Source organism: Spermophilus citellus (assembly GCF_964194105.1).
Source record: "Spermophilus citellus genome assembly, chromosome: 15".
Lineage (NCBI taxonomy): Eukaryota > Metazoa > Chordata > Mammalia > Rodentia > Sciuridae > Spermophilus > Spermophilus citellus.
Genome location: NC_138195.1, coordinates 64,020,574 through 64,046,228, shown reverse-complemented (window position 1 = coordinate 64,046,228; position 25,655 = coordinate 64,020,574). Strand labels below are relative to the sequence as shown.

The window sequence follows — 25,655 nt, the reverse complement described above, 5'->3', positions numbered from 1 at the left end:
TACCTGTGCATAATGAGGTACATTACTGGGAGGTAGTGGCTTCTTCCTCAACCATTAGTGCTGGCTGCCTTCCTGGTGATGCACAAGTCTGCAGACTGGAAATGTGTTTCTCTGCCACTAGTCTGAGGGACAGAATTTGTGTAAAAAGAAAAATGATTCATAGATAGGGCTGGGATTGTGGCTCAGCAGTAGAGCACTCGCCTAGCACATGCAAGGCCCTGGGTTCGATCCTCAGCACCACATAAAAATAAGTAAATAAAATAAAGGTAAAAGAAATGATCCATAGAATAAAGAGCTTAGGCCAAAAGGAAGGAGAGAGAAATGGGAAAAAAACTGAAAACTGGAGATTAGGGACGATCTGAAAGAAGTAAGATTAAAAAAGTTATTGCACTGGACATGATGGCACACACCTGTTATCCCAGCTGTTGAGAGGCTAAAGCAGGAGGATCATACGTCTGAGGCCAGCCTAGGCAACTTAGTGAGATGCTGTCTCAAAGTAAAATTTTAAAAAGGAGTGGGGATATAGGTCAGTTGGTAGAACACTTGCCTAGCATGCATGAGGCCCTGGGTTCAATCCTGTACCACAAAGACAAAAGAAAGGAAAAAAGGAAGTTGTTGCTTGTGGGGTAACTTAAGAGAGACTGAGAATCAGACTGATTTCCAAAGAACAGGTTTAACAAGTTCACTGTGCATTAAAAGTATAAAACTTCTTTGCCATTTCCTTGACTTTCACTCATTATATCTCTACCTTTATTTAAGTTTCCACTGCAAAGCCTATATCTGATAATGGACTTATATTTAGAATATGTAAAGAACTCAAAAATTAAAAGACAATTCAATAATTTAATAATAGGCAAAGAAGCTAGGATGTAGCTTAGTGGTAGAGTACTTGCCTAGCCATGTGTAAGGCCTGGGTTTGATCCCCCAGGCTGACAAAAAGCAGGCAGGGGGGAGAAGATAGCAAAGCATTTGACTAGACATTTCTTTAAAAAAAAAAGAATACAGATGGTGAACAAGCACATAACAAGATGTTCAAGGTCATTAACCATCAGGAAAATGCAAATAAAAACCACAGTGAAATACCACTTCATAGGTACTAGGATGGCTATAGCCAGAAACACAGACAGTAACAAATGCTGCTCAGGATATGGAAAAATTGGACTCCTCATGCATTACGTTACAGAATGTAAAACAGTGCCATTGTTTTCAGAAACAGTCTGTCAATTCCCTAAAAGATAATACAGAGAGTATATTCTAAAACGCCATTCTAAAACTCCTAGCGGTGTACCCAAGAGAATTAGAGATATATGTCCTCACAAGAGCCTGTACTTGCAAGTTCACAAGGGCACCTGCGAGTTCTCAAGGAGCACCATTCATACTAGCCAAAATTGAAAACAACCCAATGTCTAGCAACTGATGAATCATAAAGTAAAATAAAATGTGTTATATCCATACAATGGAATATTATTCCACCATAAAAAAAAATGAAGTACTACATGCTACAATGTAGATGAATCTTGAAAACAAACTAAGTGAAAGAAGCCAATTACAAAAGACCATGTGTACTGTATGAGTTCATTCAGATGAAAGTCCAGAATAGGGAAATTGGCAGTGACTGAGAGTAGATCAGTGGCTTCTTAGGGTTATGAAGGGGGTAAGAGGCGGGAGGAAGGAGGGTGATGTTAAAGGGCACTGGGCTTCCTTTAGAGGTGATGAAAGTGATCTAAAATTGACTGTGGTAAAGGCTGCGCTGTACCCTTTATATGGGTGGGCTATATGGTATATGAACTGTATCTCAATAAAAATATTTTTTAAAAAAAGAATAAAAAGAAATCAGAGAATCTCTCCTCCCTCCAAGGAGATCTGCTACTGTGCTTCTGAGAAAGGACACTCCTTTTCCTCCAAAGGTGATCACAGGTCTTTGCTTTGCTGGAGGCTGAGGTAATTTTTTAGGGTACTTTGTGAAGGTTTGAGGGAAAGGCCTGGGATTCAAGGCCGGGGGCCAAGTGTAGGCAGGCTTGCATGAGTGAGCTCTGCAGGATCCATATTCGATGATTGGTTTTTGGATGTTTGGCTCTGGATGTGTCCAGGTCAGCTGCTAGAACAAACCCCTATTTGGGGTTTTGTGGGGACATGTCAGAAGCAAAAAAATGAGTCCAGCACCACTCTTCAGAAAGGGCCTGCCTAAGTCACCAGTTAGTCTAGTAAAGGGAATTAGAGGATGGTCACCCCAGCCCCACACTGATGCTTCAAGTCCTGAGTGCTGAATCATTTGGTCACTAGGGCAAAACCTCCCCATCACCCCAAGATGCCTATAAATACTAGGGAGGGGGTCTGCTCTACTTGAGTCAGCACTCACAGAGAGGAAACTCCTATCACTCATGACTGTGTGGCAGTCATTCCATGGGGTGCCTCAGTAAGATGCAGGTTGTGGATGAGATCAGGGCTCCACATGATGGTATTATGCTTCCTCATCCACTAACTCTGATTCCTTTCTGGCCACAGAAAAAAAAAACTATGACCCATCTTCAGGGACTGGGCCTCTGCAGATGCTAATGCCCATTATGCAGGACATCTGGGGAAGAGGAGGGAAATGCTGCTGATACTGCCTCAAGGCTACAGTGGCCCAAATGCATTCACCTCAAACCAGAATCCAAGATCAGGGGTTTTTGTTCCATCTCTTACTGAATCCCAGCCAAAGAACAGGTATAACCCCAGAGATACAGAAGTAAGTCTATTCTACACTGTCCCAATGCAGTCATAAAGAAAAGCAGCCCAATCATCACAGAGCTGGCCTGGGGCAGCCCATCACATTTTCCACTGATGCACTAGACGTGACTAAGCTGCCCAGGGATGAGTGGGGGCTGGATTCCCTTGACTCTGCTCAGCAGAAGGGCCAGCATCATCCTATACCCATGTCATGAACCTCGGCAATAGAAGAGGCGGCCTGGCATCTCACCAAGAAAAGGCTTCCAGCTTCGCCTAAGCACCCCATGAATTTTTAATTATTTCAAGGTCCAAACTGTCCCTGAGCTCCAAGGCAACCAAATTTCCAGACCATAAAACAAGCCATGTCGTTGTTTCAGCAGCCATCTCTTACAACAGGAGACAGGGGGCTCATTGGATATTTGATCACTCATAAAAGTTATAAATTAGAAGATGAATTTATTATCAATGGATCCCTTTACACATAACAGAGACATTATCTCTCTCTTAAGGTTCAGTTTAGTTCATTTTGAAAGAGACAGAATATAGAATCAAGAATATTTATACCAACAAAGATTTTGCTGTTAAACGCTCAAAAATTGTCATTGCCTCTTAAGTTTAATTTTCAGTTTGGTAGTAAAGAATGAAGAAGAAACATTTTAAAAGGAAGAAAGCAGGATATGAAAGCTGGTTTTGACCTTGCTTTTTAGTGTACAGTTTTCCTTGTCTGATTTTTTTTCTCCTTCTGTGGTACTGGGGATTGAACTTGGCCTCACGCATGTTAAGCCAGTATTCTACTGGTGAGCCACATCTCCAGCCTGAGTCTAATTTAAAAAAAAAAAAAAAAAAAAAACGTTTTTTCACTCTTTTCTCTGTATTTTCTTTTTTAGTTTTTTTTTTTTTTAGATGTTGATGGGCCTTTATTTTATTCATTTATTTATATGTGGTGCTGAGAATTGAACCCAGTGCCTCACACATGCTAGGCAAGCACTGTACTACTGAGCCACAACCCCAGCCCCTTTGTATTTTCTTGATTTAATCTTTTTCATTTTTTTCTTTGCTTTTTATTTCAATATGAAGATTATTTTTCTATCTTGCCATATATATCTGTGTACCATAAACCCTCTTGTGGATCAAGGCAGGGAAACAACAGAGGAGCTGGTGGAATTTCTGCCCTTTCCACCCCCAGTCCTCCTTCCAGTGCAGGTGGAACTCAGGTTACATGAGGGCAGAAGCAGAACTTGTACTTTACCTTCAGGATAACTCTAGGATTCCAAACTTCCCAAAATTCAGACAGGGAAAGAATTTTTTAAAAGGATAAACACTTTTAACCAATCTTTAACCTGGAGACTAGCTATTTGCCAAAATACCTCACCTTGTTGAGCCAATAAATTGAGAGCAGGAGAGAGGGAATACGACTGTCAAGAGGTTAAGGGACAGGGCTTTCATGTTTTACAAGCAGGAGGAGAAGGAGGATACCAATATAGTTAGTCAGCATGCATTAATTCTCATTAATGTCTTCCGTTCAACTCCATTCTTCTCTGCACAGCTGTGCAAATATAAATTAATTGGGCCATTTTGACAAAGGCATCCAAGAAAAAAAATTAATGTGAGGCCAAAGAATTAATTGGACAAATAACACATTTTTTCAACACGTGGGAAGGATTTTTCAAGCTACCACATCATAGATTGAGAGACATACAGGCATTCCTTGGTAATCATGGGGAATTGGTTCCAAGACTTCCTGAGAATGCCAAAATCTGCAGATATTCAAGTTCCTCATATAAAATGATATAGTATTTTTACATAACCTATCCATATCCTTCTGTATACTTCAGATCATCTCCGGATTACTTCTAATAACTAAGATGTTTCAGTTCTATGCAAATAGTTATCATACTATATTATGATAACAACAAGGGAAAAGTCTGTACATTTTCAGAACAGACACAATATTTTTCAAATACTTTCAATCTGTATTTGACAGAACATATAGATTCAGAACCTGCAGACACAGAGGGGTAACTGTTCATTCAAATTCATCCTATTGTAAACATCCCCGAGTAAGATGCCACCAAAGAGCAGAATGAGTTGGGAATGAGACCACCACGAAGCAGGTAGTGAATGGCCCGAGAGAACAGTAGCACTCTCTCTTTGTGGCACTGTGCAGAAAGTAATATTTAACACCAACAATAATACCATTATCTCAGATGGAGGGGCAGTCCCTCTGACAGTTTACATATGTAAACAGGAACAAAGAGGTTAAGCAACCTGCCAGTCAGTGATAGAGTCAGTCACAATTTGTTTTCAGTGTTTAAAAAAAAATTGGCATTAAACCTATACAAAATAGTGCAGTTCATTTTGACATATTCATAAATGTATATAACATAGTTTCTCCCTTTAAATCCCCAGTACTACCCTTATTCTCCCTGTCCTCCCTTCCCCAATCCCCTTCCTCTACTCTATTGTCTTCCTTCTATTTATTTCTTTATTTGATGCACAATATACATTCAGGTTGACTAGCTCTAGAGATTGTTTCCAACCCTGTCTTTTTCTAGGTACTTGGCATTATGCTTGCATTACAGAGAGTAAAAAAGGTAGGGCTCGGTTCTTGCCCTTAGCAATTTACAATCTGACTGGTGAACCAGGAAGGACATGCATAAAATAATAAAAAACAGAACAGGAGCACATCATCAAGTATACATCTTTTAGGTGAAGGAGGCAATTCATGAAAGTTGGGGGCACATGGTATGTATAGCTCATCTGGGCAACACTTGAGAAGGATTTCCACCACATTCTCAACTAAATAACAACATGTAGAGAAGACCATACTTGAGACAAAAATGATGGATCCCTGACATGCCATGGTGTGCGTGCTCAAGAAAAACTCTCCATTTCAAAAATCTCCCTTAAGAGGATAGATGGATGGCCAGCCCATCCCCAGCTGCATCTTAAGGATTAATAAAAATGTCCATAGTCCCCCTGAGCTTGATCTCAGATGGGAGGGCAGTTCCTGCAGTCCCTCTAAAAGAGGTGTGGCAACTTCTCTCAGCCTCCAAAGACTAAGGAAGGAGGAGAGAATTTGCATCACCTCCTCCTCAGTTCAATTCATTGAAAGTTAACCAGCCCAGTGCCTGTGACTGAAGAAAAGGGCAGATTTGAGAGAGGGACCATAAAGGACTCAGAAGAAGCAATCACAGGGCTGCAGAAAGGAGAAAGCCAGAAGAAAGCACTGGCATGCAATGAATTATCCTGAAATTTAACCAGACTCACAAGCTTCCTTGAGAAATTATGACAAAGTTTCTGAAGGGACCTGTTTCCATTCCCTTTATCATGTTTCCATTTCTTGTGTGCTCTTAACGTTCAAGTGTACATGTCTACAGAAACCGGCACTTTTAAGCAGGTCATCATGATGCTTTCAGTGGCCATCTCACAGTTGGAGGAGCTGGGCAACTTGTAGTACAAAACAGTGCAGGGAGGCCCCTCACAAGCTTCACACCTGTGACTCATGTGGGATCAGGTGAAGAGCCACAGAAGGAAATCTACAGACACTGGCTGGGGTGAGTGGTCATCTGTGCAGAGCAGGCCTACTCCCCAGGCAGACTCCCTGCTGTTCCTGAGAGTCCAAGTAGGGTCAGGGTCCTTATTTCAGGGCAAATATTCCTAAAATGTCTCAGTCAAAAAGCAAAGTGCTCAGTTTAAACTCCTAGCCAACAGTTCTCAACTCCGTAGAACTCACAGAATCACTAAGGGGACTTTCAAAAATTACCCAAGCTGCATCCAAACCCAGCACTTCTAATTCAAAGAGACTGGGATGGGCCTGGATACTAAGTGTAACATGTAAACGGGGTTAGAATCACCATGTCTAACTCAGCCAAGTCTCAGATAACATAAATATAAATTTATTGCTATTTTCCAATAGCAATAAATTTTGTGAAACTGAATTTTGAGAAACTACCTAAGAACAAAATGCCCGGATGGTAATATAATTCTAATTCTGCCATGCACTAGCTAAATGGCACATGACTTCCCAGAGACTTGGTTTCCTCAGCAATGTAATGGGATTAATCACACCAACATCAGAGGGTAGCTGAGATGACTGCATGACTTTGAGCACATAAATAATTTAGCTCAATGCACATGCTAAATGCTCAGTAGATGTCAGCTACCATAATTGATGATGATGGTGATGATCAAAGTATGAATATACCAGTGTTATTTCAATAAAAGGGATGTTTTTTCTAGACTGGGTAGTTAGTCCTCAGGCAAAATTTTAAAGGAACTGTGAAGAACCGGAATATGAAAGTTATAGAAATTATTATTTCATTTATATACAGAGAACTGGTGAATGAAGCAAGAGTATTTAGCCAGGATAAGAAAAAAGTGAGAAAGTAAATGGTACTGTCTTCAGATGTGACAGACTATGGACAGAAATCAGAGCCTGGAGATTTGGATGAGAATTTTTAAATGAATCTTTATTAATCTCAAATGGAAATTGAGCATTTCCTTCAATTATGAAAACAGGCAACAAATCTAAATATTGACATTTAGGTGACTTGTAGCCCTAGTTAGCTCAGGACTGAGGGGTTTCCCAGGATGGAGCTTATAGTACTCAAATTGAGAAAGTCCCAAGCAAACCATTCCCTTCTTACATTCATCACTATTTTAAAATTATTGTAGTTCCCATATTTCTAGATATCACTATTTAGTGTGTTAATAAGGAAGCACTTAAATTGTCATATCACAATTTTGAAAAATTTATAATCTGATCAACATAATTATAGGCTTTTTATTTCATTTGATGCATTTAAAAGCAGTGTTCTAAGTCCACAGGTCTCATCAGTTTGTCAAAGGTCTGAGACCACAGCAGAAAAATTTAAGAGGGAAGAGACAGGGACCATTGGTTGGAAAAATACAGAAACCCAGATTTAAATTCCTTTACATCTGGAAACCTAAAAACAACAATGAATTACATGATAGAAGGGGACTCAGACATTTATCTCCAAAGACAGCCAGTGGGTGGAGGCATTTTTCTACTACCAGGAAGCTCCCTAATTCCTCCACTCCTGTGGATACATGAACTTGTGTTTTGTTGCTTACTTATAGTGTTACAGAGTTGACTCAGTCTTGATAGCTATCAACTGGAGTATCTATTTTCCAATAGCTACAAATGCTCCCACCAAAAATTGTAATTTGACAGACTTAATATTTTTCATGAATTAAGACAATGGAAATTTGGATTTTGAAAAGATCAAGTTTAAAGAAATGGTCAAATAAACTTGAATTCTTACCGGAGACCACAGGTCTTCTGACAGACATCGGCCCCCACTGTGCCTTATCTCCACTGTGGGCAGAGGTTTCATGACTTTCCCAGAAGGCAGTGAGAGGCCATTTCTTTTCTGATCAATGTAATTCCAAGCAACCAGTCCAATGTGGCCAGAAGGCAGGGTTCTCATGATTGCTCTCGTCCCCGTATACACAGATTTCTTTACTTCTCTGTCATTTTTGCAAAATCTCCTGACTAACAAAGTGGACCGTTCCTTTTTGCTTTTAAAAAAGTCTTCTTCAGTATCTTCACAATTATCAGGGAAATCCTCAAAATGGCTCAAAAAAGTCTTAGTAGGTGCACTTTCAGTGAAATCCCCCCTGCAAATGCTATCACTAGAGCATATCACGTCATCCTTCTGGCCAGAGCCCTCAAAGCAAAGGTATTTATGATTCAAGGTGTCCCAATGATCGCACTGCAGCTGCCCATTCCTGTTATCACAGTTTTTTGCCAAGTTTACCAGTTTACAAGTATATGCTGTGTAATCTTGCTTTTGCTCCCCCGCAGGAAGTGGAATGCAATTTCCACAATCGTCCAAAATTAAGTTTTCTGATAGGGTATGGAAAGCTTCTGACATTCTTCTGTCAACTTCATAATGAAAATTAAATACTGCCATGTTGCTGTCAGGCTGCGCTCTGTGGGTCTCGATGGTCTCAGAGTGACTTCCTGGAGGACTAATGCTCATGGGAGGTGTATCTATTTCCAGTTTAATTCCAGGGAACACCTTTCTTTCCAGTGGAGAAGGAATTCCAGTTTCCAAACACAGGCCTTCCTCCGTGACAGAGTTGCACGTTTCATAATAGTGGCTCTGAGGCAGGCCACGCTGATGGTTTCGCAGAATGTTGTTGCAGCTAATGTTAAGGTTTTTCATAGAATCTGGCATGCTTTTCTCCCAGCACTTTTCGTTGCTGTTCTCATCACTAAGCATTTTCTCCCTTGCTATGGAGAGAACATTAGGCAAGTGGCTTCCAGAAGATTCTTCTTTAAGTTTGCTCTGTTGTGAGATGGTATAAGAGGTCTGCCCGGCTTGCCTGACAGTATGTGCCTTTGGAATACAGATGTCAGAGTTTTCATTATTTTCATCTAGGGCCACCTGGGCAGACACCACTTTTTTCTGAGTCACAGGGATAAGAACGGAAGCTGCCGTTTCTTCAGAAGTCATCTTGACCAATGTAGTTTTCAGCTACCGCTGTTGCTCCTCCCTGCTGATCATGTCAAGATTTCTAGAAAACAACTGATTGTTAAAACGATCTCAGATCTAAACAAGTGCTTCTGAGAAACGTGATGACTCCTTTCAATTAAGTATATTAAAAGCCAAATAAAATTTCCCAGCTCTAATTTCCTATTATGAATATTTTATTCCAGATCAGAGTTTTAACATGGAGATAGATTTTCTTTTCTCTGTTATGTGGAGCAAAAAAAAAAAAATTTTTAAATTTAAAAAATCTGAAGACTTTCATTCAGGATTACATTCTGCAATTTCTGGTCCATCATTAACTTGCAGTGATTTAAAAATTCAGCTTGAATGTTTCCTGTAAGAAAAGAGATAACATCAAACATTGTGGCACTGAGCATGTTTCCAAAACTGAGCTCATAATTCTAAATTAATACAAAATATAGTCCAATTTTGATTAAGAAGTTTTGCAATCAAAAGAAAATGTTTAAAAGAAAAAAAATTGGGGGGTGGGGTGTTTAAACATTTCAGAACTTCTGCTTCCAGCCAAAATGGAGTAATAAGAACCAAATTTATTATCTCACCTTTGATAACTAAACAAATTGATGTGGGTGGGGCAAAGAACAATGGTTTTCAGACATTGGACAGGCAAAACAGAACAGTGATCTCTGAAAGAAGAAAAAAAAATGAAGTAAGCCCTATAAAGGCTCGAATTTATTACTTGGAGAGTGGCCAAGCCATAGGGCAGGAAAAGAAACTCAGGCAGAACCCAACAGTGTACTTGAGAAGAAGAGAAAGAGTTCAGACTTCAGGAAGGTCAAGGAAATAAGTAAAGAGGAACAAAAAATAAGAATGACAGCAGACATGTCATCAGAAACAATGCAACCCAGAGGGAAGTGGAGCAAATCTTTAAAAGTACTGAATTTGAAACAAAAAAAAAAAAAAGAAACATTGTAAATGGAGAATTCTATACTCAGCAAAAAATGTGTTCTGCAAATGAAAATGAATAAAAACTTTTGCAGACATACAAAGCTGAAAGAATTCATCGCTAGTAGACCTTCACTATAAGAAATGACAAAGACAGGAACTGGGGTTGTGGCTCACTGGTAGAGCGCTTGCCTGGCATGTGTGGGACACTAGGTTCAATTCTCAGCACCATATTAAAAAAATAAATAAAAAGATGAAGGTAATTGTGTCCATCTACAACCCCCAAAACATATATATATGTATGTATGTATGTATATGTATATGTATGTGTATATATATACAAAGACAGTCCTTTAGGCAGAAGGAAAATGCCAGATAGAAATCTGCCTACACGTAAAGTAATAAAGAGTCTAAAATGCTAAGCATGTGGGTAAATACATTTTTTTCTCATTTTTTAAACAAGATAATTGTGATAGTAACAAGATCATTGACCATTTAAAACAATGCATTGTGGAGTTTATAACAAATATAGAAGTAAAATATATAACCAAACACACAAAGGTCAAGAGTGGGGAAATGGGGCTAGACTGTGACAATGTTATTCTCTACGTGAATCATTATACTATTAATTAAAGTTAGGCTGTGATAAGTTTGAAGATACATATTCTAAATTGTAAAGCAACCACTTTTTAAAAAGACACAGGTAATGAGAAAAAATTAGTACCATAAGAAATTTCTATTCATTTTAAAGGTCAGAAAAAGAAGGAAAAGTGAACAAAGAACAGATGAGATGAGACAAATGGGAAACTAAAGGTAGATTTACATATTTCAAAAAGCAACTTTAGGCAGTATTTCCAGCCCCTTCCTCAAATATAAACATTTAAACTCCTGTTTCTTTTGAATAAGAAACTATTCACCTGAATATCAAAACAATTCACCTGAATATCAACAGACATTTTAAAAACCTTTGATTTTGAACAGTATTATTAAAAAACTAGTTTATCCCATCTTTATTTTCCCAATACATCACTGGACCCCTTCTCCATGCTGGGTCCTGTGCTATGGGCTGGAGAGCTAGTACCTGCTAGCAACTCTACTAATAGAGGGAAGATGAAACAATTTCCATTCATCTGAGGAGGTGCAATTATAAAGGACATACAAGGCACTCTGGAACCAGAAGGTGCCCATCACAAGTAGGTACAGCTCTCTCCCAAGGCATCATCAGTCAGACTCTGTGGTCAATGCCAGCTTGCTTTGCCTTTGCTCTTCACCACACAGATGTCCTTCTTCTCCTTGTTTTCCCATATTCCCTTTTCCCAAAAAGTTATCAACTTCCCCTTATTTTATTACTCACATGTCCCCTCACACAGTCTCTCGCCTGCTCTCAGCATATACCAGTCTTCACATCTACCCTAAAGGAGCTGACCACACCCTAGCAATCACCTTCTTCACAGGGTAAAATACAGCCACACAGAGCAGCACATCCTAGCTCAACACCCCAGCCCTTCCCACCTTTTGCATCTTACTTCCAACTTGGTTTCTTTTTGCTTTTCTTTGGAAAATGCCTCTTTTTTTAATTTTGTAGGTATATGCTCAGTGTAAAAAAAAATTCAAACAATGTAGAAAATGACACAGGGAAATGTTTTAAAAACACTAATCCCACCATTGAGAGATAACCATTGTTAATATTCCAAGGGCCCTCCTTACAGAACACTCCCGTGCATCAATGTGCAAAGATGTAGGTATAAAACTGCACAAATACCAGTTTGTGTTGTACATGTTGTTCTGTAGGTGCTTTTTAAAATTCAAAGTGCATCGTAAACAATTTTGCATGTCAAGAATGGTACAGATTGGCTGGGGATATAGCTCAGTTGGTAGAGTGCTTGCCTCGCATGCTTGCATGAACAAGGCCCTGGGTTCAATCCCCAGCACTATCAAAAAAAAAAAAAACAAGAATGGTACAGATAATTTGAAGGACTTATTGTGCTAACTTGGGTTTAATATCTTTGCTGTATTTTTTAAAGGACACCTTTCCAGACCCAAACCTTCACATTGACAGTAGATCTGTCCTTTCTCACCCATGAAGTAAGCAATTCAAGGTACGAGAGGCTTAAAATACATGATTATTATCTCATGTAAGTCTCACTCAATCCTATAAGATAATGTGATAGTCTTTAAATATGTTCATAAATTCTTTGATACTTTTATTTTCAAAAGGTGGAGGCCAATTCCCTTTCCTTTGAATGTGGGTTGTGCCTCCTAACTTCCTTCTAACATAACAGAATGTGGTGGAAGTGACGAGTGTAGGTTTGAGACTGACATCACAAAAGACATTGGGATTTCCTCCTTGCTCTTTCTCTCCTTCTCCCACTTGTTCTCAGGACAAATGACTGCCAAGGACTGAGGACTCCCTCCAACAGCCATCTGAGTGTGCCATCTTGGAAGTGGCTTCCCCAGGCTCAGCCATGGCTTCAGATGATTGTAGGCACCACCTACGTCTTGACTGTAATCTCATGAGAGACATTTAGCCACACAAGCCATTCTCAAATTCTTGAGCCCAGAAACTGTGAGATAATAAATGTATATTGTTTTAAGCCATAAATTTGGGGTAATTTGTTACATAGCAATAGATAGCAAATACAGATAAAGTTCTGTTATCCACATTGGAAGATTATAAATGAAAGCATAGGTAAGTTAAGTCAATTGCCAAAAATTATCCTGGATCTTTGGCTGGAAAATAGTGGAGACAGAACTCAAACCCAAGAAGCTTGACTCCAGAAGTTCTTTTGTTAATCATGGACTATACTGCTTTCTCTTCTATTTAGCCTGAAACCCCATGGGTTTGGTTCTGATGTATGTAAAGGCTCATGGTCACGGGGAAGTGTCTATGATGCCTCACAGATGTCATCACAAGAGACAACCAAGGTTCAGCAGCTCTGTTATATCAGTAACATGATGCTGAATTTACCATTACCAGTGCACACGCTCCTTTCCCCACATCGAAATTTTATTTGTGTTTGTCTCTGGAAGGCTGAGGATTATATCCAGTCTGCTGAAGCAATGATCTTCGTTTCACCTCCAGCTGTATTCAGGAATGAGCAACATCACAGAGAGCTGACTCCCTGGAGCACTAGACTTGGCTCCGTCTCAGCCCATTCCTTTATTCAACAAATATTTGCTGAGTACAAAGTCAAATAAGTCACAAATCTGACCTTTGTTTTCCTTACAACCTAATAAATCACCAGACAATGTATAATACAAACAGGGTTATGATCTGCATTAACACAGAGGAAGAGCACCCATCAGAGGAGATAAGGTGGGAATGGTTTCTAGAGTGGGTTTCCTGGAGAAGTTGATGATTGAGCTGAGTTTTTAAAGATAAGTCAGAGTTAGCAAGATGAAGACAGGGGGCATACTTTCCATGGAAAAGCAATGTGAACTATCAAACATCCAGACATAGGGTCTGGCACCTCTGGAAAATCTTTTAACCACTTTTGGGTTTGATTTCCTCTCCCATAAAGTAGAAATGAAATCATCTATTCCATAAGGTTGTGAAAGAAATACTTTGAGAACTACCAATTCAGGGGAAATGTTTGTTATTCTATGCCTTGTAAATGTCTTCATGAGAGACAACAACCAAGGTTCAGCAGCTCTGCTGTGTCAGTGATGTGGTGTTGAATTTACTGTTGCCAGATACACATCCTTCTCTCTCCAAGTCTACTCAAATTTTAATTTCAGTTCTATAGCTAGGATCAGCTCCTGACTCTCAGTGGCATGACCACGAGGGGCTAAATTATTAATCTTCAGTTATACTTTTCACATCTATAATGATATAAAACATATTTTATATGTCAGCAGTGGCTAGCCCATTAATAAATTATCTGCCTCCTCCCCCAAAGCACATGTGGGCTAAGGAAATGAGAGAACAAGAGGGGACTGTCAAAGTAGCAAGTCCAAGCCACAGATTTATTGTAATATATATATGATATATATGAATGTGATATGTATGACATACATATATATATTTATATATATGTGTGTGTGTGTGTGTATATATATATATCCATATATCATATATGTATATATTAATGACTAGGGAAATGAAAGACCATAAAGTAGAGCTAGAGCTATGAACATTCAGGAGATGCTAGAAATCCTAGACAAAGCAGTAAGGTAAGAAAAAGCAATAAAAGGCATAAGAAAAATTAAGAGTAACATACAGGAAGCTTTCAGCTTCAGGAGAAATACCACATGAGAATAATGCTGTTGATGGATTCTCATGAGCTAAATCAAGGGCTGGCAAACTATAGCCTAAGCCCAAAGCTGGCCTGCCACTTCAATTTTTGTATATAAAAATTTATTGGAACACAGCCACATCTATTCATTAATGTCATATTTCTGGCTGGTTTTGCATGATAACGATAGAGTTGAGAAGTTGTGACAGAGATCATGTGGTCCACAAAGCCAAAGATATTTATCACTTAGCCCTTTACAGAAGGACTACTCCCTCTTAGGCAGCCCTTGTGCCAGATAAATAATGAGATAACAAAATGCCTGTTTAAAACAAGGAAAAGAAGTGGGAGGCTTGATAGCAGCCTTCATCTATTCGAAAAATCCAGATGAGGGAATGGGCTTACTTCATTTTTTTTTCCCAAAAGGTAAGATAAGGGCCAAGACACATGAATTATTAGGGAGGAAGCTTAGGCTTGTCTAATAAAAAAAAAATCCCAAATATTTAGAGCTGTTCAAGAAAGGGTGGGCTGAGTTACAGGATGGTCTTCTTTTACTTGTTGATAGAGGCATTTAAATTGAAACATAATATTCAGCATTGGGGGCACTCAATTTATTAATGGACACATTAATAAAGTGAATGGATGGATGACTATCAAGGTTAATTATAAAAATAATGTCTGATACTTATTGAGCATATACCATGTATCAGGTATATTCTAACTATAGTGTACATATTATCTAATTTAATCTTTACAATAACAGTATCAGTAGAGTGATGGAGACTCCTAATTGTCTCCCAAAATCTGTTATTATTTTCCCCAGGAATGGAACCTCAGAACTTTAGCCAGGCACATGACTATTCCTTATTAGCCTGTCTTACAGGTAGATGTGGCCCAGTGACTAAGTTTTAGCTAATGAGATATAAGCAATAGTGTTTTACAACTTCTGGAAAATATCCTTGAAGAGAGAGAGTGTGCTCTTCTCCTCTCCCTCTTTCTTGTTTATTCTAGTTAGAAAAAAAAAAGGCATGATGGCTAGAGATGGAGCAGCAATCTTAGGTCATGAGGTGAATATGAGAACAAATGTCTTATATAGCATAGAAGAAAAACAAAAGCCTGGGTAGCTATTTCCTGGATTTGGGGAGGGAAAAATAAAATTCTATCTTGTTTAAGCCACCACTATTTTAGGTTTTTTGTTACTCACATCCAAATCTCTTCCTCATAAAAGTAAATACTATAATCAATCCCATTTATTTGTGAGGCTGACAGTGTACAAGAATACAGACATGGGATATAACAAGGACTAATGAAGAATTCCTGTAGTGGAAAGAGTTGTGCTCACTAATTATTAGGATGTTTCCAATTTTGCTCACCTAAGCCAATTGGAATACTATGTATCAAAAAGAATACTTAAGAAAAATGTGAAAGACAAACATTTTTCTTATTGTAGGTATTGCAAGGAGGTAGGGCTTAACAACAATAATAAAAATAAAATTTACCAAGAACTGTCAATCATTTATTAAGCATCTATCATATTCTAGAGTTCAGAAGATAACGCAGCTCTGGATTTGAGCTGAGACTTTACAGAGAGGTAGAAATTAGCTGCATCCATGGAGAAGAAAAGAATCTTTGAGTAGAGGGAACAGTGTCACAAAAAGATGAAGAAGGAGGAAAACCCAAGGCAGAATCATAAATTCATCTGAATTTTTTTTCAGGAGAACAAACATGTCTTTCCATCAACATAGAATTTGCTCAGTAATTTCACTGTCATGGAAAGAAATGCAAGGTAATTGTGAAAGCTGGTAATGGAATTTAATAGTCCTATTTGTATCCTTCAAGAGTTTTATGGAGTCCCTCCAAGTGTCTGCGTATGATAGACAACTGACCATGGGACAGTCATTTGCTTACATTATCTTCCTCAAGGCACACTCTGAAAAGAGATTAAAGAAAATATTTTGCCTTCACAATCCTTGCCTCCCTTTCCCCTTGTCACATGCACATGGTGGCCCAGGCATAAGTGTGCACACACCCACACACACATACTACATGACTCCAGTCAACCTTCACTTTTTCTTCTTCCAAATATCTGCTGCTCCACTCCCTCCTGACCTCCTTTCTCTGAACTATTATGATGGAAATTCCATAACTCACAGGAAATAAAGCTTTTTAAATATTCCCCAAAGGCACTGGTGTACTCATCTGGGTTCTTTTCCAAGACCACAAAGGTTTAACCCTTCACAACTTCAACTCCCTTTATTAGAAAAGTTTCAGAGTCTGGAATGCTGGACCTCAGACGTAGAAAACCAGAGACGCCCTTATCTTTACATCCTGTGTGTCCTGGACGTCAGGAGTTGGTTGATAGGCAGCTAAGAAAGAGACACCAATATACTTCAACTAATACACTGCTAATAAAGTAAAATGGAGGGTCCATACCTAGCTAATTCTCAATTGTAAAACTCACAGGGAAAGGAAATCCTTCCTATAAACATGATCTCTAATCTGTTTGCAAATTACCCATCTCTCCCAGAAATACGGGTCACAGACAGTAGTAGAATGTAACTTTAAGCCAAGGGTGGATGTGGGGAAGACCGTGGTGTGATGCTCACAGGATGCCCTCTCCTTTTATTGTAGTATATATAATAATGTCAAGGAATTTTGGAGTTACATGTGTACACACACAGGCATGTCATTGATGGGCCTTTGACAAGATGAAAAGGGAGAGAGAAGCAGGTGGCAGATTTTAGATGGTATTCAACCCTCCATGATTTGGTCCTATTCTTTCCTGTTACAGCTTTGCCTCTGACCCAGTTGTGCTGGATTTTCTACCATGTATGAAACCAGCCTAGTGCTCAATACCTCTGTGCACTGCCCTTCCCACTGTTTCTCTCTCATGGGACTGACTCCATCACCCAGCTTAAATGGCAGCTCCCTTCTGCAGCCTTCCCCGACACCTGTCTGTCACCATCAGCTGCTCTCCTTTGTTTCCTGGTGCTCTTCCGGCCTCTGCAGCAGATCAAGGCACTCCATACCACAACTAGTGATTGGGTAGGGCCCCTGCCTAGTTGAGAGCTGCTGAACAGGCATCTTTGACACACTCTGCACCCTACATTCATTCCTGGCACATTCATTCCACTAAGAATCTATTGACTCTCTCCTTCTCTTCTATGGTTACCTGAGCCCAATCTTTGTGCATTAGATCACTTAAGGACCTCCAGTCTCCCAATCTCTAATTACCTCCCATTTTAATCCATCCCATTTGACTTTTAGAAAAATCTTCTCTAAACACTATTTTCATCACATTAGCAAGTAACAGCACATCACATTAACTACTGTGGTAAATTCAAATCATTGCTTTGACCATCAGAAATAACAATTCTTAAGGACTGGGGTGGTGGCTCAGTGGTAGAGCGCTCGCCTAGCATGTGTGAGGCCCTGGGTTTGATCCTCAGCATCACATAAAAAAATAAAATAAGGGTATTTAAAAAAAAAAGAAAAAAAAGGAATAACAATTCTCAAAAATAAATAAATAAATAAATAAGCCTGCAGGATTCTGATTGGTAGAGTGCTTGCCTTGCATGCACAAGGCCCTGGGTTCAATCCCCAGCACCACACACGCACACACACACACACACACACAAAAATATATAACAAATATATATATATATATATATATATATATATATATATATATATATACATATATATATATATATATCATCTTAATTTAGGAAGAAACAACATCTTAACTACATTGAGGCTTCTAATCCATATATAGCTAACGAATGCTAGTGTGCTCTCTGTTTATTCACTCTTTCCTTCTGTTTCTCTCTATACCAATTTGCCTATGTGTAGAAAATATATGTGCATAATGTATATATTTATATATGAATACACAAGTATATACATCTTTAATTTATCTAAGCAATGTTTTGCATTTATCTGTATAGAGGTCTTGCACATCTTTTGTGAAATCTGTTCCTAAGTATTTTATGTTAGTAATGGTACTATAACTGGAATTTTTTTTCCCAGCACTGGGGATTGAATCTGGGACCTTGTATATGTTGGCAAGTGCTCAACTACTGAGCTATACCCCTAGCCCAGTAAATGGAATTATTTTTAATTTCATTTGCAGTTGTTTGATGATAGTACACACAAATATAATTGATTATTTTGTGTAGACATTATAACTTATACTTTGGCAAATTTAAATTTTGGTGACTCAGAATTTTCTACATAAACAAACATGTCATCTTCAAATAATGTTTTACTTCTTTCTTTCCAAATGTATTTTTTCTCTTTCTTGCCTTACTGCACTGGCTAGGATTTCCAATTATGAAGCTAAATATCAAGAGCGTTTGTTCTTAATCTTAATATCAATACATCACAATTTAACATTTTATCTACATATATCCTAAATGTCATTTGTTACATTGGTATGCTCTCTTGTGTTCCCAGTTTGCTAAAAAATTTTACTACCTAAGATTTTTTTCCACAGTTATTGACAAACTATAAGGTTGTTTTTTTTTTTCTTTCTCCTTTGGTAAATTAACATGGTGAACTTCACTGACTAATTTTTGAATATTGAAACAACCTTGTAAATTCATGGAAAATGTAAAGGACATAAAGTATCCAACCTAATTTCAAAGCTACAGTAAATAATCTTGATAGTGTGATATTGGCATAGAGATGGAAAATACTTCAGGGGAACAGATTAGAAAAAGACCTATGCATAAACAGCCAATTGGTTTTTCAATAAAGGTAAATTCCTTAAGGCAAAGGAAAATCAATAAATGATGGTGGATCCAAATAGAAGAATAATGAGGGGCTGTAGCTGTAGCTCAATGGTAAAGCACTTGCCTCTCATGTGTGAGGCACTGGGTTCAATCCTCAGCCCACATGAAAATAAATAAAGATATTGTGTGTTCATCTACAACTAAATAAATATTTTTTAAAAAATGAACATCAAACCCTGTAACACATCATAAACAAAAATTAATTCATAATGGATTATAGGTCCAAACATAAACTCTAAAACTACAAAAACTTCTAGGAAAAATGTCTATGACCTTGAGATACCAAAAAAAAAATTCTTAGGACCAAAAGCAGTAACCTTAAAAGAAAAAAAAAGAAATAACGATAAGAAAGAAAAACAAAATGGACATAATCAAAATTTTCTTTTTTTTCTTTTTTTAATAATCAAAATTTTAAACATCTGCTCTTCAAATGGCAAACCATGTAGTAGAAAGTACTTGTAATACAAATATCTAACAAAGGGTGTGCATCCAGAACATATAAAGAAGTCCTACAATTCAATAATAAGACAAAAACAACTCTGTTTGTAATAAAGGGCAAAAGGTTGAATAAGCATTTTATAAAAGAAGAAATACAAATGGCCTAGAAGCATATGAAAAGATGTTCAACATCATTAGTTATCAAGGTGATACCATTAAGATCACAATGAGAGAGCACTTCACACTCACCAGAATGGCTAATGACCAAGTCCGTGAGGGTGTGGAATAACTAAGACACTGCTGTTGGGGATATAAGGAGGTGCTGCCACTCTGGGAAATCCTATGGCAATTTCTTAAAAAAGTTAAACATACATTTACAATATGATCCAAAAACTCCACTCACAGAAGAAAACTCAAACATATATCTACCAATAAATCTATACACAAATGTTTATAGTAACTTTAATCATAATAGCCCCTAACTAGAAACAATCCAAAAGTCTATCAACAGATGAAAAAACAACTTGTGATATATTCACAAAATAGAATACTACTCAGCAATAAAAGTGATGATCTCCTGATTATGTAATAACCATGAATGAATCTCTAAAATCTTAACGTTGAGTGAAAGAAGCCGGACACTGAATGATTCCATTTGTATGAAATGCTAGAACAGTGGGCTGCAATTAGCCACTAGCCATGTGTGGCTATTTAAATTTAACTTAAATGTAAACTTAAGTTAATGAAAACTAAGTAGAATTTTAAAATTCAGTTCCTCAGTTGCTCTAGACAACGTTTCAAGGATTCAAGAGTCATGTGTGGCTAGTGACGGCTGTGTGGGATGGCCCAGATGGACAGAACATTTCCACCATGTCATAAAGCTATAGGACAGTCCTGCTCAAGCTAGCTTGGCTCTGGGAAATACCCTGCTTTGCTAGACACAAGCTCATCAGAGGCAGCAGAACCACCCTGGAGAGGTACTGAAGTATCAAGGCAGCACATTGTAAAAGTCTGTCAGTGAAGGGAAAGAGAAAAGTGGGAAGGACTCCAAGTGGCTTCTTGGAAAGCACTGCATTATGTGCCCATGCATTCAAAATGTAACAAGCTCCCACAAGCAGCCAAGTGTCACCATTTAGCTAGGGCAGCCACAGCTCATGCTATAAGAAAATTTTAATTAATTGACAGGCAACATTGACTAGTTTTCTCAAACTGGTACTCTACAAGTCATCCCTCAATTAATTTTAAGTGTCTTTCTAAAGAATTAAAAATGCATGTGATGAAAACTCATCCCGATGAGATAAATACACTAGAACCACTCTACTCACCTAACACATTCTCACTTTACAGTTACTCAGTAAAACAATACTGATTTAATCAGAAGAAGATATGATTCAGCTTCTGTGAGCTCTTTTCTTCATGGCTGTTTTTCCTGCACCTCCAGTGTTGGTCCCCCACTGCCGATATCTAGCCTACATTTCATCATTGCACCAAGTAAAACATTTTCCAGATTAAATAACGCTCCAGTCTCATGGAGGTTCCTCCAACAAAGCCCGAGCAGATGGAAAGCATTCTAATAGGCATTCTTAACGTATCAGATGGCCATTTCTAGCCATTTTCACTTTTATACCCATATCATATTTAACACCAGCACCAATGAAAGCCTTTAGAGGCCCTCCAGTCAACAAGCTTAAAAAATTATTCCTGCTCCTCATGGATGCCCACCAATGACCTCAAATTGGGTGGAGGCCCAAGCCAACAGCTGACTCAAACAGTTGATGTCATTCTAAGGGCTTGTTTTGGGTCTAGTTAAAAATGCAAATAGAACACCTCATTAAAACTCACAGTTCATTTTAAGCTGTGCCTCTGATTTACCACTGAGAAGGCATCATCCAAAGGGAAGAAGCACTATTATTCATACTTCTTACCTAACTGGAGGAGAAAAAAAGGAAAGCAAACAAGCTTTGGCGTTTTATTTTGTTTTGGTTTTTCTATTTTTTTTTCATCTGTAGGCCAATACTTTGGCACTTTTGGTCATTTTCAAAATGGTGTAACCCCAAGTAAAACATACACAGCTGTTTGTGGAGTCCACGGTGTGAAGCCAGCCGGTTTCTCTGGCTGCACGACCTGTCCTTCAGGCCATTTCTGAGGCTCTTGACAGTGGTGGAGTGGGGGTGCCAGGGGAGCCAGAGGGATATGCAGATGTGGGGAAGAGGCCATGGAGTGGAAATCCCAGGCCCTGGATGACGGGGGATCTTCAGCAAATCAATCGTGTCATGTGACACAGGGAGGACTACACTCTAAGGAGTCTCCTTCTCCTTCTCCTTCTCCTTCTCCTGTGTGTGTGCGTGTCTATGTACTATTATGTCATTATTTCAAATATCAGTTGCAATTTATGGGTGCCAGGGATTTTTTTAAAAAGGGCAAACTTTGGCAAAGGTGTTATACCATATTCTATGCTAACGTTTTAACAAAAAAATGCATAGAAATCATAAAAGTAATACAAATTAACTGTAGAAAATTTGGGGGGGGGAAGGCTGATAGGATTACTGATCCAGCAGTAATCCTCATTTTGTTATAGCTTCCTTCCAGTGTTTTCCCCATGAACATATACCTTTTATAGAATTAAACTATATATTGTTTTGAACTGCTTCTCTAGGCAATGTAATCATAGTTAAATGCCTAAATATAATAATACAGGATAATATCATGTTCTCTAAAAAAATAACTTTTGGACATGATGAAATCTATATAAACATCAACAATTCTCATTCCTAAAGTTCTAAATATTATTTTTTAAAGGAGAAGATCATAGAAAACCATACAGTCCTGCCTCCCTAAAATAATGCAAAATCTCACCTGTTTTATATGCTTATAAACATTGCCTTATCTTTAGAGGTACAACTTCCAGATTGTGCAATCTCTCTTCCAAGGGCTGGTTAGCCCAAGGGCATGATTCATTCATTCATCTGTACAACAAATTAATTTCTTTTTTTTTTAGATGGGGCTCTTGCTCTGTGGTCCATGATGGTCTCAAACTCAAACTCCTGGGCTCAAGGGGTCCTCCCACCTAAGCCTCCTGAGTAACTGGGATTCCAGGTGTGTGCCACTACACCCAGATCACAAATATTTTTCAAACACCTGCTATGTGCCCAACCCAGTGCTAAGCAATGAGTATAAAACTCATTGTTCCATAAAACTACTGATGGGTCTAGTTGATATTTAAGTTTGGATGGTATTTCATACTTAAGCTGAGTAGAGCCAGGTTTGAGGCTCATATGATAACTAGTCACTCCTATCACCAATCTGACACCCATTTCACTCAAGGTGGCCCAGACCCCATTCCTTGTGCCTGGTGCTTTGACCACTTTCCTTGTCCTTTCATCACCCTTCTACCTTCTTTTCTGCTCAGCCACATTCTATCAGAAGCTTTCTTGACCAGTATCTATGAGCTTCTCTTTCAAACTACTTTCTCAAACATCAAGAAAATTCTTAGACAATCCTGACTTCCCTTGTTCCCCAATTGGGTGGTGGTAAATGTCCAGGAAGTCACCAGAGCCTCATTTTATTTTCCTTTTGGGGGGGGGTGTGGGGGAAGTACTGGGGATTGAACCACTGAGCCACATCCCCAGCCCTATTTTGTATTTTATTTAAGACAGGGTCTCACTGAGTTGCTTAGTGCCTCACTTTTGCTGAGGCTGGCTTTGAACTCACAATCCTCCTGCCTCAGTCTCCTGAGGTGCTGGGATTACAGATATGAGACATCAGGCCCAGCTACCAGAGCCTCATTTCTTTATTATTTCCTATAGCTAAGCAGTACATGCACTACTATTAATCACTTAACTATTACTTTCAAGAACTTCCCTTAAATCCATTGCTAAAAGATTTTTCAAGAAAGGCATTCTACTCTCTCAATTAGTACAGACTTATATATTTTTTCTAGACTAATAACCTAGGTTGCTTTCCTGTGATGGGGTGACAGCTGAAGGCAAAGCAGTTTGGAAATAGTCCAGTTTGATTCACTCTACCTATTCACACCTCCAGAAATCCTAATCCAGTGTGCACAGCAGTCTCAGGCATCAGCCCACTGCCTGGATACTCAACCAAGACCTGTGTCTTACTTCTTAGGAGGCATCACACTGAGCATCTCCTGATCTTCTACAATCTTCACAGCAACATACCAGTATCACAATATCCAAACTGGAGATAAGAAAGCTGAGGTTTAGAGAGCTTAAGCAATTAACCACTGCTGAGGTTAAAATAGAAATTCAAATCCAGGCAGCTGCCTCCCCACAGCAGGCCTTTTCTGTGAATTACTTCACCCTTTCCTGTGAGCTACTACCTCATCACCTGGCTCATCACCTCCTCTTATGTTCTTCCCATGAGGCTAAAACCAGTCATCCTCACATTTACATCAGCAGCAGAATCCTGTAGGGGACTTGGTAAGGTTACCCTTGCTTGGGTGGAACCCCAGAGATTCTGACTCAGGACAGGGAAGGGAGAAGTACATTTTTAACAGGCACATATTCTCCCCCACCCCATCACCATCACCACCAGCTGGTTCTGGCTACATGTCTCCAGATTACCCTGAGATATTGCCCTCAGCACAGCAAGGCTCCACCCATCAAGGAAGAGGCATTGGTAAAATGGCCATTTGTTCCTCATTACAATGATTCCTTTAGAACTTTGGGGGAAAAAATGCCATGGAGCTATTGTTTAATGGGTACAAAGTTGTCATACAGGGTGATGAAGGATTAGGGAGATGAACGGCAGTGATGGCTGCCAGACAATGTGAATGTGCTTAATGCCACTGACTGTACACTTTTGAATGGTTAAAACATTACCTTTTAAGTTATGCATATTTCCCCAGGATTCTTAAAATATGAACTAACTTTTTAGTTGCCTTGAGGAAGGTGTCGCTGACGGTCCCTCACCTGACCTAGAAAGGGGTAAAATTTAATCCTCAAGTATCCCCTGAGAAATGAATTACCGTAAGACAAAAGGTGAAGCCAAGTTGGTCACTGGGTGAATCCTCTTCCATTCGGGGGCTGTTTATACATACTCGAGCTGAAGGGACAGAGGCCATCCTTGGTAAGAGTTCCCAAGGCATTGCACAGAGAGTTAAATAAATAAATCAACGTCTTGTCTCTGACTTAGCTCACAGATGTCCATGAACATGGTAAAGAGGTAAGAGAACAGCCCAGAACATGCGGAGCAAAGAGGGTTCTTCAGGGTTCCAGTGGCAGCTCCATCCTGGGACCCTCAGGCATCACCTGGGCCACTCTGTCTCACCTTTCTGATTTGAGTTCAAATGCCATCTTCTCAGAGAGGCTTCACCGGCTTGGAAGCAGCTCCTCTTCCCAGCCACCCATGACTTCCTGTTACAGTCCTCTGCTGGTGTGTCTTTCTAGCACATGTCATGACTGGAAATTATAGTGACCCTGTGTTTGTACCCTGGTTACTTATTTGTCTCTACTGATCAGAACCAGAATTTCCTGAGAGCTGGGTATGTGCTGGTTTTGTACTCTGTTTTCAAAGCACCTGAAACCTAGTAAGAACTCAATAAATCTTTGTAGAATAAACAAAAAAATGAATCAGCCTCAGTTCTTGCACTCTGTATAATCAGTCCTTTCTACCTCACAAGGTGATTTGTAGGAGAGAGCAAATGAGATCAGGTATGTGATGGTGCTTTGTAAAAGGAAACAGGCCAAATATGTGGTGGGGTCACTGTACTTAGGAGGGAAGGGCAGTTCACAACCCCCTCACACCTCAAGGCCCTCTGCTGTGACCTTGGCACAGTGGTACGCCCTCTCCTCACTTCTCCACTCCTCTAGACTGACCACTGTTTAAAATCCAGAATGAAGGTGCTCCACCCTGCCAGTCATCGGAACAGCATACAACCAATTACTGCAAGGTGAGGCCTCTTGGGGAGTTTTCTCATGCAAGGGCTCAGGTGACAAGATGGTACTTACAAAGTTAGGGATCTTCCAGGAGGGCAAACCTAGGGGAAGAACCACAAAGGTGCCCCCTGCTCTAGGTTAGCTGGGTTCAAAAGCACAAGG

The 25,655-nt window shown here is 39.2% G+C and overlaps 1 protein-coding gene across 5 annotated transcripts in view; it reads right to left on the bottom strand.

Moving 5' to 3' along the window:
• PLCE1 (phospholipase C epsilon 1) overlaps positions 1-25,655 on the bottom strand; it is a 289,115-nt gene that overhangs the window by 246,276 nt on the left and 17,184 nt on the right. For all 5 annotated transcript variants that reach the window (XM_081267709.1, XM_081267706.1, XM_081267708.1 and 2 more), the window contains exon 2: positions 7,998-9,564. In XM_081267709.1, the coding sequence (XP_081123835.1) occupies positions 7,998-9,194 (1,197 nt within the window). In that variant the 5' untranslated portion in view covers positions 9,195-9,564. The remainder of the gene's footprint in view (positions 1-7,997; positions 9,565-25,655) is intronic.